The sequence below is a fragment of the Pteropus alecto genome, unplaced genomic scaffold (assembly GCF_000325575.1).
Source record: "Pteropus alecto unplaced genomic scaffold, ASM32557v1 scaffold35, whole genome shotgun sequence".
Classification (NCBI taxonomy): Eukaryota; Metazoa; Chordata; class Mammalia; order Chiroptera; family Pteropodidae; genus Pteropus; species Pteropus alecto.
The window spans coordinates 1,552,362-1,570,304 of NW_006437828.1; the positions used below are offsets into that span (position 1 = coordinate 1,552,362).

Below are 17,943 nucleotides of genomic sequence, written 5' to 3' on the forward strand. Positions count from 1 at the left end.
TAGTAGTCACTGACTGTTTAGCTACATCACGAATAGCACTGGAAGGCTTTTTCCAAGCTTTACTAATTATAGAGGTAGATCGTGCTTGTCTTAATCAACATTTTTACAACTGGGTATCTAGTTTCCCCATGAGAGGAGACTGGAAAGGAAGGGTGTAAACTGGTGACAGGAGCTAAGTTTCCACAGAGGGAGGACTCCCCAGGTAGACATTGCTGTAGAGGGGGATGGGGACGGGACTAAAAGAGCTTCACTACTAGGATGCTTCAAAAAAAAAAAAAAAAAAAGACAGCTTTTATGCTAACTCTTGATCGTATAAGAGAAAACTATTATGTTTTTGAAAGTTTGCTCCTTTTAATCTTGTCTTACCCATTTAAGATGATAGTATGAATGCAATTATATAGTTGAAAGGTTAACTTTTACAAATTGGATTAACATTCTCGGCATATGTAAAAACAAACTCATAGAAAGATTCTAACTGACCCAAGCATGCAAAAAGAACTTCTCAACTGAGATTATAACTAGGTTCTTCACTTACATTCTAGTGTTTTTTTTCTATTAGATTTTGTTACATCTACTAAGTCTACTGTGTGCATACTTAATTTTTTGGAGCAGAAAATGAATTTAGAATTCTCTTACTCTGTTTAGTTCATATTCTTATTTCACCTGTGTAAAACTTGTGGTTTGGTAACTTGCCCAAGATTGTGTAACTAGTTAAGGACATGTTTTAACATTACCCAGTTAACCACACATGTTATTGGTAATTAATCTAGCTAGTAATCAAGTCGTTTTTTGACGTATAAGCTTTGAAAGCACTCAGTTGGATGTTGTGATCTGTGTTCCTTTGATAGGCATCAAATAATGGATTAAATGTTGATATCAGTTTTTAAAGCACCAGGAACCTTTTTTTTTTTTTTTTTTTCTTTTTTAAAATTATAGTTGGCATACAATAGTATGTTAGTTTGGGGTATATGGCACAGTAATGACAGTGGTTTGTGTGTTGAATAAGGCAATGTGGCATTTGAACCTATTCCATGAGTAACCATGTGAACGTCAAGCTATGAAGAAAGGGTAGTTGTACGTTCCAGAAATATTAAAGTTTTTGCATTAACAAATAGTGGGGTGTGTTAATATTAATAATGGTGCACAATTGTTCCCATTCTTCTATTATATATTAACTGTTATCTGATATTTTTCTGATAGTGATATAATATTTAGTGATGTAGAATTTGTAAAAATAGTACATATGGAGATATATATTTACACACACACACCTATTTTAAAATGGGAAATTGTTGGAAAGGCAGCAAGTAAATAGGGCTGTGGCCAGTATAAGTAGCCTAAGAATTTCCATCTCTAACTTAAATCCTGGTAAGCAAAGAGTGTTTTTCCTCACCTTATATGCGTAACAGCCCTGAATGATTAGTTACTTAGTTGTAGGGGACACTACCTGGTTACGTGTTCATTCCATATTCACACCCAACACCCCTTACCTCCAGTGACTACACAAAACCTAAGCTAACACCCTACTTGTTGCTTAGATTTTAGCTTAACCACCTCTCCCTTATGATTGCATTCCTTGGCCATTTCAGTTGAGGATGGGTCCATCCTTGTCTTCAGCCTCTGTTCTTCCTTTTATACTATATACCTATTTGGGTTTATTTGATCTTCCTTTTAGCTTTGGGAGCTAACGGCTCACAAACTGGTCTTAGACCAGTTTATTCCTCTAAATTTCAACCCCCTGCCCCAGATTCTCAACAGTTTTTTCAACAGTTTAACATTTTATCACCCTAAAATATAGAAAGTTGTTCTTGGGGAGCAAACATATCTAATCTTACTGTTTTTATGTGTAAAGCACAGATACACATACAATGCGTAAACAAATATATGGTATATTTATGATTTTAAAATTCCATAGGTGCAAACGATTAGGGAAAAAATGCCTTAGAAAGCTCCTTAGCTGGCAATAATGAAAAAAAAAAAAAAAAAGATTGAGAAACACTGTACTTGACCTGCATAAATCTACGTCCTTTATGGACGTTTCCATTTGGATGTTATTTAAAAACTTCGAACTCAGCTTGTTCAGAACTGAAATGATTATCTTCACTGCCACCCCACCCGAGTCCGTTCCTCATCCTTTCTGTCCACTCTCGGTTGGTGGCATCACCAGGGTTTCTGTGCCTACTCTGTCACATCGGCTCCATTCCCGAAGCATCAGCTCAGCTCAGGCTGTCACCTTTCCCTGCCTGGATTATTGCTACAGCTTTTTAAATTACCCTTCCTGCTTCTGTTATCCACACCTCATTTTTTATCCACACCACCCTACAGGGCACGTTCTGAAATGTATGTCTGATCATCTCTCATCTGTTTAAAAACTCCCAATTCTTAGGGCTCAAAATCCTATTTCCATGGCATAGCCCGCCTTTCCTTTTATTTTCTTGTCTTTTCCTGTCTTTCCAGATTTATGCCTTTCTGCTGTACCTACTTGTCCTCCCCATCAAAAACTTTTATTTTGGAGTCATTCAAACTCCTCAAATGTGCCACTTCCTTTCTCATCTGTGGCCTTCTCCAAATGCTCCTCTCTCTGCCCATGACACTGAACTTTTGAATTTTTTCCTTCCTTTCCCTAACACCATGCAACTTCCTGTCTACTAGTATTCAGTTCAGATGTCATATCCTCCTACATGCACTTTGTGATTATTTTTATTATGCTGTTTGTCACACCAGGGTAAATACATATTATCTGTTTTTGTTTTTCACTAAACAGCTTCTTGAGGCTAGACTGTATCATCTGTGTTGTATTTCCAGCTCTATCTCGTAGGCATTCTATAAGTATGTGCCAAATGAAAAAAATGAGCGGATGTTCAGGGTTATTTTAAGTACTACTATTGTATGGACTTTCAGGTTATTCTGTTTTCATAGGTGTTTACCATGTTTTCCCACAAAATGTTCCATACTAGATTGGATTAAACTTATTATTTCTTTTTAATTAATATTAATGACTTTGACCAAAAAACAATACATAAGGAACAGCTTTTCAAATATTGAAATATTTGCTTTTCCAAAATAGAATTAACTCATTTTACAACTCATTTATTCTTATCTACAAAAAGCAGTATTAACATTATTTAAATAGGCAGATTATCAAAATATGTTTGACTCTGTTTTTTCTCCTTCTCATTCTCTTTAGCTAAAGGACACAAAATCAGCAGATCAGAAAAGAATTAATCATTTTACAACTCATTTATTCTTATCTACAAAAAGCAGTATTAACATTTAAATAGGCAGATTATCAAAATATGTTTGACTCTGTTTTTTCTCCTTCTCATTCTCTTTAGCTAAAGGACACAAAATCAGCAGATCAGAAAACAACACTACTTCATTTTCTGGTGGAAATATGTGAAGAAAAGTACCCCGACATCCTGAATTTCGTGGATGATTTGGAACATTTGGACAAAGCTAGTAAAGGTTTGTGCTTTTATAGAAAACATTTCACTGCTCTGGGTCCTAAAGACAGAAAATAATGCCTTTCATTTGAATGCGCTTGCTACTTTGTCAGTGTTTTCATACTGAATATGTCATCTTAAAAATAGAAAGTTGTAGAATGCTTGTTTTATCAGTTGTCATTATTGGAGCTGTGAGTTTAGTTTGATTAGAAAATGAGGCCCTGTATCAAAAATACATCGTTTTGCATTTTAAACCTTGTGAATGAATACCTGCCAGCCCCACTTCTGCTGCTAAGCCTTCTCCACTGTTGGCCATCACAGTGCTCCCTTGATACAGTGTCATTCACAAGAACTTGGGACTATTATGTATCTGGAATAAGCACTAGTAATCAGTGTACACTGTCTGCCTGAGCCCTAAATCTGTCTCCACCCACCTTGCAGGTGAAGCCATCTTTCTTTGTCCTAGTAGACACCAGACTGCCCCAGATTCTATTCACTCCTTCCTGATATCCAAATTTCTAACCTGCTTCTAACAGTTTATAAAAGACTAGGTTATAAAAGGTCATAGAAAGGATAAGACTTATTATTAATACTTGGTTAAAATATGATTTAAATGCAGGTTTTGACCACCTGAAGAATCTACTTTTCATTTGATTGATTCTATGAGAAAAAACAAACAAAACCTTAATTGGCTCCAAACAACCAATTTATGATTACATATTTGTATAAATATATACAAATGGTGGACTCTCTGTATTTTTCATGTGTGTTGACCACTGGTCACTGGTAATATCAAATTATTTTGTAATCTGTTTATTTCATTCTTACAACTGGAATTTGTCAACTTGAAGGATACTTTTTTTCATATTATAGTGAATGTTCTTTAAAAAAATCACTTTTATCATTCTCTACCCCTTTAAATTATTTTTTTCTTCTATAAAATGGGGATTTGTAGTGCTTTATCTGCACAAAGGCATGTGATTGGATGAAATGTTCTTTGACACTTTCTCATGAGTTGTATGTTTCTTTGAAATATTTGTCTCATACATCCCGTGGAGGAAGGGGAGTTTGGAAATATTAGTCTGGATTTTTAAGACCAAAACTAAACTATTTATTTTACTTTTCACTCCTGCCTCTTACTAATGTAAGGATATTGAATTACTTTGCCTTTGTGCTGCCTAAAAATATCCTTGATATAAGAAGATTGTGTGTGTGTAAGTGAAATTTAAAAACGGAAATAATCTAATTACTTTCTTATATTAAATAATCTGAAAAAGGGCCAAAGGGCCCAGGGAGGGGAGGAACATTAAAAATAACTCAGTGATACTCAAAATAGCTTTTAAGTGATCGGTTCTTTAACTTAGGGAAGGCGACTTTCCTAAAATGAGATTTTTCTGAAATTTTGGTGTAGGAATAAACGGGATGCAAAAGAATTGAAAATGGGCATTCTTGATGAATGTTAAACTTGATAAATAACAGAGTGGTAGATGAAAAAAGTGGAGCAAAGTACCTCGAAATACAGAGGAAGTTCTTTTTTTAGGGAAAAGGTAGTCGAGTGGTTAATAGTTTATATCAACATTAGGTTTTAGCAAGAATTAAAGCAGTGTGAATGTTTTCTGCTAATAACAGTTTGCATTTCTGATCACGTCACCATCTTTCCTACTAGCTCTTAAACCAAACAGGAAGCCCGAGCATGCTTCTCTTTCAGACGCATTTTTAATTATAGAATTTATTTTTCAGCAGTTTTTGCTCATAAATTAAGTTTTTAAAATACCATTTATCTTGATTCATTTGATCGCACTTAAAATTCTGTTAAATATCCCGACATTTAACTTTCACGAGGGCTTGCGGAGTTGTAACTTGGTTATTAGATTCTTCTGTTTGTTTTCTTTTTTGGTGCTTCTGTGGGCAGTCTGGGGCCTTGGGGGTTTTTCGTTTCCATCTGTTACAGCAGAGGCAGCATATGTGTATCGGTCAGCAGATACTGTTAATGTGTTTCATAGGGAGCAGCCAACTTCATATTTGAAATAGAGTAGCCATGACCAAGATAATGTTTTATGTGTAGGTGATGGTTGAGCATGATTTCTTTATATGTTCATATTACCCTATTAATGAATGACATTTTAGAGGAATAAATATAATGGTTTAGATGAAATAAGTCTGTCTGCTTTGGAGAATTTCAGTGTTCTTATATATCATCTTTTAAAAGTTTCCAGATTTGAAATCTCCTCAGTGAGTTATCACATGAATTAAAAAGTACCTTTGTTTTTGAGACATAACAAATCCTGGCCATTAGGTATTTCTGGATCAGCAGGGGGAATTTTCATTACAACTAATGAGCTTACCCATATGACAATTTTCAAAAATCTACTTCGTTAGGGCTGCTTCTTTTCTAAGAGATAATGGCTTACAGCTTTTCTGTTGTATTTCAGTGGAAATATTTTGGGTCATTATTGTATTTCTGTATGCTATTGTAATATTTCTTCTTTTTCTGGACTTCTAAGGATTGAATGCAATTTTCTCTTATCTAAACAGTGGAAATTAATGAACTCTAATCTACGAAAGTCTTACTGATTATTTTATAAAACATGGTTCATTATTTAATTGGTGGAATGGTATTTTATTAATGAACAGGAACTATGACAAAACTGTGGGTTTTTGGGGTGTATTAAAATAAAACCAAGGTAAGTTTACAGTGTCACCTTTTTCAGCTCTGCATTTTTAGGGTTATCATAGCTCTAACATACATTTCCATTCTTCCCTAGATAGTCACCTCTGAGAAAGGCCATTGTTACCCCATCTGTACCTTATTTATTCATTCATTCACTTAACAAGTGTATGTTGTATGATTACCTTGTGTCAGAAACTGTTCTTGTCTTGCTCCTGGCCCAAGGTTTAGTTTCTATCTTAGTGCAACTCAGGCTACCCCACCCATATATGGTTTCTGTCCCAACTGGCTCCTCCCTCTTACTCTCCATATACTTTACTTCTCCTGTGCAACCTCTAAGTTTAGCTGTTATTAACCTAATACCGAGTCCTTCTCTTTTTCCCTCTGTATGGCTTTTCCTCAGGTGCTCTCTTCAGTTCCCAAGGGCTTAAATAGCATCATAACGTTAATGGTTTGCAAATTTATATCCCAGACTGTCCTTCTAAGCTCTACACATGTATATCCAACAGCTTACTTGCCATTTCCAGCTACATCTCAATATGTAGGTCACAATATGCCATAAAACACGGCTCTTTATTCCTACACTAGTTCTTAGTATACTTAGCCTCTCTTCTTCAAGATTTATTTACTCACGAAAATCCTTGTTTCCCTGCTTCCATCTATTTCTTTATCTCATTTGCCCTGTCTCTTTATAGCCTTCAGCACTTCACCTGAGAGCTGTGTGGTAGATTCTAAGTTAAATCTATGGGCAGTGGCAACTGCGGCCTAGAATGTTGTCTAGTTCTTTCCTTCATCAAGAAAAGTAAGTGCCACCTTCCCTTTGCTGCTTTTTTCCTGGTCCTTCCTGGGGACCTCACCTAAATGTCTGTGTATTCTACTCTTTCCTTAAGGATAAATTCATTGATTTTTCCAGAAAATCTTAGAACACTATTTAAGAACTCCTACTCTAGACTAGAGACTATTCCTGGCACTGCTGGGAATGTAATTAGCTTCTATAGAAAGGGCAATATTCAGTGTATTATAAGAGAGGATTCGATGATTGCCCAGTTTTAACTTTGTCACCTGTTTTTTTTGTTTCCACATTTTTAGCTTTCAGGAGCATTCTTTTATATCTTATATTTGATTTTTTTTTTCCCCCTCTCCATTTTATAGACCTCTTTGCTTTTAAGACTTTATTTGTTTGCTTTTAGCTAGTAATTTTGTGGTCTGACCCAAATATTTGTCTACTCAAATACATCTCCTGGTTTCCAATTCCTCGTGACTTTCTAACATTTTATGATAAATGCCTTACTAGGTACAAAATGTTTATCTTTTATTCACCTACTGTGAACACTTAAAACACTTAATTTCCAGGTGGCTGCCACCTGGAAACTTCATAGTGTTTGAAAATTTCAAATTCGTCTGCTATAACAAGCAGAAAGCATTTTCAAATGCTTTCATTTACCTCCGTATAGTGTAGACTTCCAAAAGTGCCAATTAAAATGATTAGTGAGATTGATTGATACACTTTGAATATTCACTACTATTAATTTAAGTGCATTTTGTATTTTAAATGTATATTGTCAATACATAAAAATATTTATTATACAGAAGAATTAACGAACATTGTTAGTTAGAACCATTATGTCATGAAGGTTATAGGTTGAGGCCTCATAATTTTGTGAGATAAACAGTTCATTTCATGTATTAGTGTACGTTTCTGCCAATGCAGTAAAGTAATTTGACAGGACACGTTATTGGTGGGGGGCATTTCTATCGAACTAATTTAAAGAAGACAGCCATGTAGGATATTGTTTTAATTAAAACGTCAATGAAGAACATAAAAATATATGTTGTTTGGGGCTAAATTTTGTCCCTATATGTAGAAACCCTAACCCCATGACTCAGAACATCATTGTATTTGGAGACAGGGCTTTTAGAGGTAATTAAATTAAAAATGAGTCATTTAGGGTGGGCCCTATTTCAACTTCATTAGTCACCTTATCAAAAGAGGAAACTTAGGTTCAGAGACACCAGCGATGTACACGCATAGAGACAGACCACATGAGGACTCAGCAAGAAAGTGGCCATCTGTAAGCCAAGGAAAGAGGCTTCAGAACAAACCAAACCTACTAACCCCTTGATCTTGGACTCTAGAACTGTGAGAAAATAGATTTCTGTTGGTTAAGTCACCCAGTCTGGGGTAAACTGCGATGGTAGCCCTACCAAACTAATATGCTATCTTGTCTTGCTTAAAGTTTTTGCCTATAGAATAGCGTAGCCTGTACTGAATGGTTGTTTTACTTTATCAGATCAGTTGAAGAAAGTCATAGCCCTGCTGTGTTGAATGTTCACTCACTAGCAATCAATTAAAGACTATCAGAGGTTCTTCTGCAAACCGTGAATTATCACATGCTTTTAAATAATTACAAGCATGCGTCAATTCCTTTTTTGAATAGACATGACATATAAATTAGTACATGTATAGGGAAACAGTGAGGCATTCTAAATAAATATATTCATGAATATTTACATTTAATTTCAGAGTTAGATCTATGGCATCTCCTAAATTTTATTTTAGAATGTATTCATTTACAGTGGAATGCATTAAATTTGGTGGATTTTTTTTTCTTTTTTCTTTATCCCTATGTAGATTTATTTGCCACTAATTCCTGTTTTGCTACCCTAATGGTTATATTTTATTATAAGCAAGTAGCCGATAAAGGCTAGTAACGCTGAATTATCTGTTGACACTTTTCCAAAGGGAAGAAGTAGATTGAAGATTTTGCCTTTTTTTTTTTTTTTTTTTTTTTTTTTTTATTTTCCTGTGGAAATAGCGTAAACATTTCATGTCTCCTAGCTGTGTGCCATTGGTTCTACAGGTAGATGGTAGAGTGACGAGCTGGGTCTGTAAAGCTCATCTATGAGATTCCTATGGAGTTAGGTCTCAATGATCTAATTTGATGATCTGTAGCCATCTAATAACTATACTTAGGAATCACAAAATAAATTTAATATTATAAGTCAAATATAAGAAAAGGTAAATTTATTTTTTAAAAATGTAATTCACATATAGATTTTCATGTACTTAGTAAAAGGGCAGTATTTGTAAAATTTTTACATTTGAAAGTTACCACTTTAAGCATAAAAAGGTATGATGAAATATAACTGGGCTGTTCACAAGGTAATTACAGGATTTATGAAAACAATTTACAGTGTACTGTGAGCATGATGTGCTGGTAAGGAGCCGCAAGGTCCTAGTGGTCTGATGAACAGCATTTTGTTTTAAATCTTGCCAGGTTATTTTCAGGGATTATTTATGTAGAGTTGGCATCAGAAGTTTAAGTTGGAGACTTCCGTGCAGTATTTTATACTGCAAACATAAACTATTTTGGAAAGCATCAGAACGGACTATAGAAAGACGACAGCCAAAATCCCTAGAAAGATGAAGGATTCTGTAGTCTGACACTGCAGAACGCTGGGCATGGAGGAGCTAAAGATTATTTTTTTTAGACACCAAGCTAGGAACATTTCCTGAGTCGGCTGCTGCTTGGGCTGATAGATGATGATGAAGAAGAAAACCACATTGGGAAGACCGCTATATCTTTTTGGAGGTTAGCAGAAGGAAAGTGGCATCAATACAGCATTAATCTTCTCGAGAAGCTAACAGTTTACAGTGTTTGCAGATTTTTGGCCGGCTACAGATTTGAAATAGCTACTTGAACAGTTCTGTCAGTGTCACCTATGAGCCATAGCTAACCTCAAGGAACAGGACAGGATCCACAGCGACGACCAGAGTCTCGGAGCTCTCTTAGACTTCTGATTCTAATGAGGTATTCAGTACACCTCAGTGGACAATTACAAACAAGGTAGATGAAAGAAAATTTCAGAATGAGAGCATTCTGAAGGATGGCTTAACATAGCAAATCTGTGTACTCTAAAGAAACCTCAGTGGATTGACCAAACACATTTATGGCCATCTGCTGAATCCCATTGTTCACAAGGTTGACATGGAACTGAATGGGTGAAGAAGCATGGATTTGATCCGATGCTGCAGGTAGAATTGCCACCTGTTCCCCAGAACCAGACTATGTTTACGCAGCTTGCAAAATCTTGAATTAGTAGGCATATTAGTTTTTAGGCCTGTCATAACTAATTACTACACACTAGGTCCCTTTTTAATTTATTCTCTCAACTGTTCAGCAATATGGAAGTCTGAAATCAAGGCGTCAGTAGGATTGGTTCCTTCTGCAGGCTCTCAGGGAGAAGCATCAATGCCTCTTTCTTAGGTTCTAGTGGCTGCCAGCAATCCTTGGCGTTTTTCTGCCTCCATTTCCATATTGCCTTCTCCGTGTCCTCACTTTGCCTTTTAAGGACACCAGTCATTTGATTTAGGGTCCACCCTAAACCCAGGGCGATTTCATCTTGAGGTTCCCTAACCCATTCCCTCTGCAAAGATCCTATTTCCCAATAAGTCATGTTCTGAGGTGCTTAATAGATGTGAATTTTGGGGCGGACACTATTTAACCCACTACAGTCATCATTGTCATCTCTCCCATAACTGATGGAGGTAACCCCATCATTTTTGAGTATTATGAAACAGTTAAGGAAAATTACACTGATAGATGTATGTAGAAAACATGTCGTGAAATGTTTTAATGCTTAAGAGTTGTTGATGGTGGGCTTGTAAAACACCCTTTTCTTATATCATCAATGCAAATACTAAAGCAGTTAGAACCAAAATGTATCTATTTGCCTCTGAATTAAAGGCATTTTTATTAACAGGCAGTGACAGTTACAATTACTCCAGTAAATTATTTCAGATGGCTAAATAAAAAAGGGATCCAGTTAGGTTATAGAGGCATTATCTTCTGGGAAAGGCTGTTTTCACTCTGTAGATAGATAACTGGGACTCAAACTCCAGATCTGCCCATTGGTAGAGGTATAACCTTGCATGAGTCCCTTATCCTGTCTGGGTCTTTATTTCTTACCTTTAAAATGGGGATAATTGCAGTATTTAATTCAGAGGCTTATAGTGAGGATTAAATAGGTTAATATGTGTAAATACTTATAAAGCTTAAATAGCACCTAGTAAGCACTGTTCTTAACATTTCTTAACATTTGTTATTGTTGTTATTGCTGTTATTTTTCAGTGATTATTTCCTGTTGACACACATCTCCCTCTGGTGTCATTAATGTTGCAGGTAAACATGAGTCTGAATAATGTATTATTATGGAAATTATATAGACTCAAGTTATTTGAATAGATTCTAACTGTTTCTTCATCAGACTTAATGCAAACTTTAGAATACAAGCCCAATAACTTTGTAGATTTATGTTATTGAAAACTTTTTCGCACTTTTCTAAAAATTAGAGAATAATATTCATACAGGAAATTGCATAAATCATAAACGTACAGCTCAAATGAATTTTTACCGATTGGACACACCAGCACAGCAAATGAAATTTGGAAAAATGGATTCTATTTTCCTTCCTATGTTTCAGCCTGACACTATTTTCATTTCATATTTTGAACTTTGATATAAGATTTCCTTTGAAAAAAGGTTTCTACTACTAAACAGTCTTTAAAAACAACTAATCTCCCGCAACTCTTCAACAACTTGGAGATGTTTTTGTTTTGTTTTGTTTTAATGGAGGCGTTTGCATGTTATTTAAAAAACAAATTCATCAGCCAGAATTATTAAGGAATGCCATATAGAAATACGAACTAACACTTAAGATAAACGAGGTAGCCATTGGAAGGCTTTCGAGCAGAAGAGTGACATCTGACTTGCGTTTTCAAGAAAAATGAGAAGAAAATGGCAGAAGCAGTTGAAACCACTCGGAAGCTGTAGTAATCCAGGGGGGAGGTAATGTTGGTTTGAACCAGGAGGCGGTAGCAAGGCTGGTGAGAAAGATTTAGACAGCGAATCTATTAGAAGGTAAAACCAGCAGGATTTCCTCTGTGATCGAGTGTGCGGGGTATGAGCGAAAGAGGGGGGTCGTAAAACTAGTCAGTGACCGAGATGTAGGAGCCAATGAGGGGGAAGGTAAGAAGTTCCAGTGTGAAAATATGAGTTTAAGATGCCTATTAAACATCAAGGAAAGATGTCTAGTAGGCAATTGGAGTTCAGGGGAAAGATCTAAAGGTTAAAAAATCTTAAAGATAAAAAGGGATAAAAAAGATCTTGATAAAAGAAATGGAATTTTTCAGGTCCAGAGATGAACAGTCCAGGGCTTGTCAGGCTGCACGGTCTCCAGTAACCATATGTGAAAACTCACCCCATAATTTACAAGTCAGTCAGTCTACCCTTAATATTTACCACGAGACATATCAAAAGCAGTAGCGCCTCCCTCCTGCACACACCCACACAAAACCTTTACCCCGAAGGAACATTTTGAACGTTGTTGCAAATATCTCTACTATGGACCTCTTCTGTTTAATATTTACCATGGTTTTGAACATCTCGTCTATAGAAATGGAATTCTCAAATTTTTACAGGTAAACATGATTTTCTGTTAAATAGGCTTCTCCCAGTGATAGTATTTTCCCTCCTAAAAAGCTGTTTTGCCTTGACCACCCTCTTCGTAGTTGTGGAAGACGAGGCTGCTGCTTCCCCACGCCCAGCGTGAGTGAAATCGGTCAGCAGAGTGGCCGGTGCCCTGTCGTTGGCTATGCTCGTAGTTTCCTCTGCTTGCCTTCCACCTGCTTCCAGGTTCCATGGAAAATGGAGGCAGTTCTTTTGCCGTGCGATGTTAAGAATAACAGCAAAACCCTCGCTGCATATGTAAATTAATTGGGGAATGTAAATTAGAATTTATTATTGTATGGGGTCCATCAGTGATCAGAGCAATGGGAAGAAAAGCTGAGCAGAGAAAGGTAAGACACTTAGGATAAATGGCTACTCGCTTAGCATTGCTTCTTCCAATTTACCTTTTCTTGTGATGAACTAAGCTGCAATTTATTTTGAGTTCCTGCCTTTTTTCCATTTTGTTTCAGTTTTGAACGTTTTCAGAATAATAATGGGTTTTATAATGGTATTCCAGAAGTTAGATTTTGTTATAGGCCTACTTAATGTTAAGAATTTTTTAGTGCCACTGAGGTTTTTGTCCATCCAATTTATTATTTCTAACTTGTATTTGTAAAATATTCTTATAGTTTTATTACTGTAATTGTCTAGGCAAAATTATTTCGTTGGGAGCCTGAATTGTTATAGCCTCTAGTTTTCCTCACAAAGCGATTGAGTCCATGAGTATAGGAAGGTTAATTTAGGTTGAATGTTTATATTGTTTTATGGTAATAAGTTGTTGTTTAAGCATTCTTTGAAGAAATGAATTTCCCTGGAATATATCATGATACGTAAGAGATTTGAATGTGACATTTTAGTAAGCTTGTTAGGAAATAATGACCAACAACTCTAGGAGATATTTACAGTTATTATTTAATTACAAGGGTTTCTTAAATGTGCATAGTAATCTCAACTCTCCTTTCTTATTTGAAATCTTAACCTGGTAAATTATAGAAGCCATCGTAATACAGAAAGCCTATATTCATGATTGCTTAAATATTTATAGTTGTGATTTTTAACTTTTATTCAAAGCTTCTTTTAACACCTCTAGTGTATAATTATCATAATGACAAGGCATTTGGAGACAAGTCTATGTCTTAGAATGTAAGGTTTTAGATATCTAATCCATTGTATTTTCCCATTTCGTTTTTAATGCTTTTGTTTCGAGGGGTTAACGTTAATTCCAGAACCCACTACTTCAGCAAACATTTGAGCATCTGCGCTTGTGCTATGTAACTGAAAATGCAAAGATGGGTAAAATATGGTGTCTTCCCTTAAGGAATTCCTAGTCAATTGGGAGAGAAAGACACATTAAAAAAAGATGAAAGTAATAGAGTGTAGTAATCTCACAGATGAGATAATTATCAGGTACGATGGTTTGGGAGGGTACCTCACCAAGGCGATGGCTGGAGTTTTTACACTTTTTATAAAGCGTGAATGGGAATGACTCAGGCGGAGCGGGCAAGGCCGATATTTCCCGCGTCAGGTACAGAATGGATGAAGAGGGATGAGGGCAGGGAAAGCGCACGCCTGATGTCGTTTTGGACGTAACCGTGGGCAAATATGAAGTGGAGCCCAGCCAGGCTGTGGGTGGAGCTCAGCTGTCGTCCTGTAAGCAGTTCACCGCTGGTCTTAAGCAGGGAAGGGACATCTTTAAAGTAATGTTTGTCTGGAAATCCCCATGCGCGGTGTGGAGAAGGCACTGGAGGAAAGCAACAGGAGTCTGGAGAGCACAGCAGAGCAAAGTGTTTCAGGTGACTTGAACAGCGTCCAAGCAAGCAGGGAATTGGACGCTATTTGTCAAGTCAAATATGAGGGACATCGTGATTGTTTAGGTCTGGGGGTTGCAGGAAAGGCGAGGGTCGAGACTAGCAGGTTTCTATTACAGGAAGCAGAATTCATGGTTCTGTTGCCACCGAGGTGTGCAGATTACAGACGGGCAGGCGGTTGTGGGCAGAGACACGTGATGTCTGAACTGACAGAGATATTCCATCTGACTAAATAATAACTGAGCTGAATGCAAAAGTTGAAAATGCCTTAAAATTATCTAATCAACTCTGTTTGATGATGGCATGTTTTGTTACTTCTAAATAATGAAAAGAACAAAAAAATAAGCTTGATTTCTTGGTCAGGAAATGGATAAAGTTGAAAGATAAAAACGTATGCATTGGTCACATACAGACACTCCAGTAAATTAACACCTCTTTGAGGGTGTAGAGTTTAAACCCTGCGTTGTAGTTCTGACATAAAAAAAAATACAGTCACTGACCTCAAGAACTTGACATAGGTGAAGTGTGGTAAAATTATGTTTATTTATATTCGAAGATGTATAAAGGAGCTATCTGTAGAAATATAATTGCTGGAAAAAAATCAAGAAAATTCTTAAATGCTCTTTTGTTTTACCCAAAGGTTGGATTATATTCTATTAGCCTAGAATTTGCACATGCTTTTCTCTCTTCCAAGTGTGCTTTGGTCTTTATTTAAAAACCATCAGTGCAAAGTCCATTGCACTTAAATCCTATTAGCTGTAATGTACAGATAATGTATTGAGAGACTGCTGATGAAGCATAAGTCATGGCTTGGGGAGGGGTTCCATCTGTAGAGTAATCACAGAACCATGTTTTAAGACACTTTGCCTACTCTTTATGATGTCAACCTTAAATGTTTGAATATACCCCCAAACATTTCTAATATTTCATTTCTGAAATTAGCCACTTTCTTCTTAGCCTGATGCTCATGACACTGTTTCTCGCATCATGATGATGGAGGCGATGATGATGATTTTCTTTATGTTTTGTTTGATTCTAACATTCTTTATTCATTCAGTCACTAAGCTCTTCATTTCTTATCAAGTTCTAAGAATGAATAAGACCGCATAAAAAATTCTTCACCCCGTGTTATAGCATTAGATCTTTTGCAAATTATCTGTGAGGTTAAAATATGAGATGGGGTCCATCCCGTTTCACTGATGTGGAAATCAAGCCATTGGGACATTGCTTCAAGTCACAACGGTCGGACGTAGTAACTGACCCACTGGCTGCCTAGGAGTTGGAAAAGGCTCAAAGGATCAGCCACCATGCCTTTCATCTGAGCCTTAAGCCCTCCTCCCATCCCACTGAGAAGCGCTCGCTCACTGGGGTGGTTCTGTGTTCCATTACAAGCAGCTGGCCTCCTCTGAGGGCAGTGCAGGATGCTAGACTGCTCTGAGAATGACCAGAATCCTCTCACACCTCCTCACAGGTACTGGAGTTCTGCCCTCTGACCAGACACACATTTCTGTGTCCACGTGGTATAGTAAACAGTATGCGTTTCCTGGTTTCTGACGTAGAGCTCCTAAAACCTTTGAAGCTTCTTAAACAATAGTGCGTTTTGTATGCTAGTGAGACGATGCCACTGTGGATGGGAGGGTAAGGAATCCTAGGTCGTGTCAGGACGGGTGGGGGGCTGGTTGTGAGAGCTGCCAGCCTTGTGATTAGAGGGTTAGAGCTCTTAGTCCACTCTCTGACCTCCAGGGAGGGGAAGCAGGTGGAGATTGCCCTGAATCAATCATATCTTTGTAACGCAGCTTTAGTAAGAACCCTGCAGCTACCCAGCCAAGGGAGCTTGTCTTGGTGAGTGCGTTGATGTCTGGCAGGGTGGTGTACCTGGAGAGGGCATGAAAGCCCTGTGCCACCTGTCCCTTATCCCCTGGCTGTCTTCCATTTGGCTATTCCTGAATCGTATTCTCTATTTGAAAACTGTCATAGTGAATATAGTACTTCCCTGAGTTCTATTGAGTCATTCTACAAATTGTGGAAAATAAGATGGAGGGGGCATGGGAACCTCAGGATTGATAGCCGGTTTGTCAGAAGGATGGGTGGTCGTTGGGACTTGTGACCGTTGTGTGAATGAGGGCAGTTTCATGGGACTCAGTTCTTAAACTTGGGGTGTTTGTGCTAAATCCCAGTAGTGTCTGAACTGAGTTGGAATTGGAAGACACTCAGTTGGTGTTGGAGAATTGGTAGGCATTAGAATGATATATTATGTCATATATTGTGTCAGAAGAAAACAATCCAGCTATGATCCCTCTCAGTGTTAGGCATGTGCTTTTTGTTACATGGGAGCCCTTCAGATTTTTATTTGTCCTTTCTCTAGGTCTTTCTCAAATTTAACGTGTGCATAATAAAATGGTATCAGCATACTAAATCACACTTAAAATGTGTGGTTTTGTTCAGTGGTATGTTACAACATTAAATGTTCGTTTAAGAAAACAAAGTAGCATAGCTATCTGTCATCCATCCATCCGTTCACCCATCCACTGAGAATGCTCGCTTTAGCCACATGCGGATTACTTGGTATTACACTAGGCAAGAATATACCAAAAAAAGTTATGTTGTCTGTTGTTATAGACAAGTAGATAGGCATTGTAAAAATAAAATGTAATTAATAATTTCTGTGTAGCTAAATGGTTAAAAAATAAAGTCTGGAATTAAACCGTCTGAGTTCAAACTCTGGCTTCACCACCTTTTAGTTTTTTGACTTTTACTTCGACCACTCAACTCTAGTTTTGTCATCTGTAAAACGGGGATAATCATAATATCTATTTCATAATGTTCTTGTGAGGATTTAGAAAATTAATTAATATGGATTACTTAAGACAGTACCTGCCATACATATATAGGCACTCAGTAAATTTCAGCAGCTGTTACTATTGTTAGAACTTCTACGACCGTTACATGCTCTATTATGCTACGAACGCACTTCCTTTTTAAACTTGATTCATAGCATCAAGTGTTTGTAGGGCTTATATATTCTTCTAAGTACATATTTACTGATAGCAAGATATATTGGGGACATGAGTTCATTGAATTAATTAACACACAATGCTGTCATGATAGAAATTTTTATGAATTCTGTTCTCTGAGTTATTGTCTCAATGTTAAGGATCACAGAAAGGGAAAATGTGAGTAGCAAAAATCTGTAGAGAAGCTATGTCCCAGTATAACTTCAGACTGGCTTCTCTATAGTGGGAGCCAAAGGTTAAAGCATCATCATTCTTTAGGCGCAAAAAACTGTCATATGTGGCTCTCTGAAGAGTTCAGTCATTGGATTCATTAAACATTGTACCTGAGAATTAGCTTGCTAATTGTGTTTACAACAAAAATATGTTAAGGTTTTCTTAACAGCTATCAATATATTAGAATGGCAAATGTTACTTTGTGTGCAAGCAGTTTAAAAAATATATATTACTCCATATTCTTATGCAACATTTTCCCCGGCCTCCTTTCTTTTCCATTCTATTGAA

General features: G+C 36.8%; 1 protein-coding gene across 1 annotated transcript in view; it reads left to right on the top strand.

The window, feature by feature from the left end:
- The window catches only part of DIAPH3 (diaphanous related formin 3), a 435,206-nt gene that overhangs the window by 263,596 nt on the left and 153,667 nt on the right, over nt 1–17,943 (top strand). Inside the window, exon 21 of the mRNA XM_006914939.3 lies at nt 3,336–3,465. Coding sequence (XP_006915001.1) covers nt 3,336–3,465 — 130 coding nt within the window. The remainder of the gene's footprint in view (nt 1–3,335; nt 3,466–17,943) is intronic.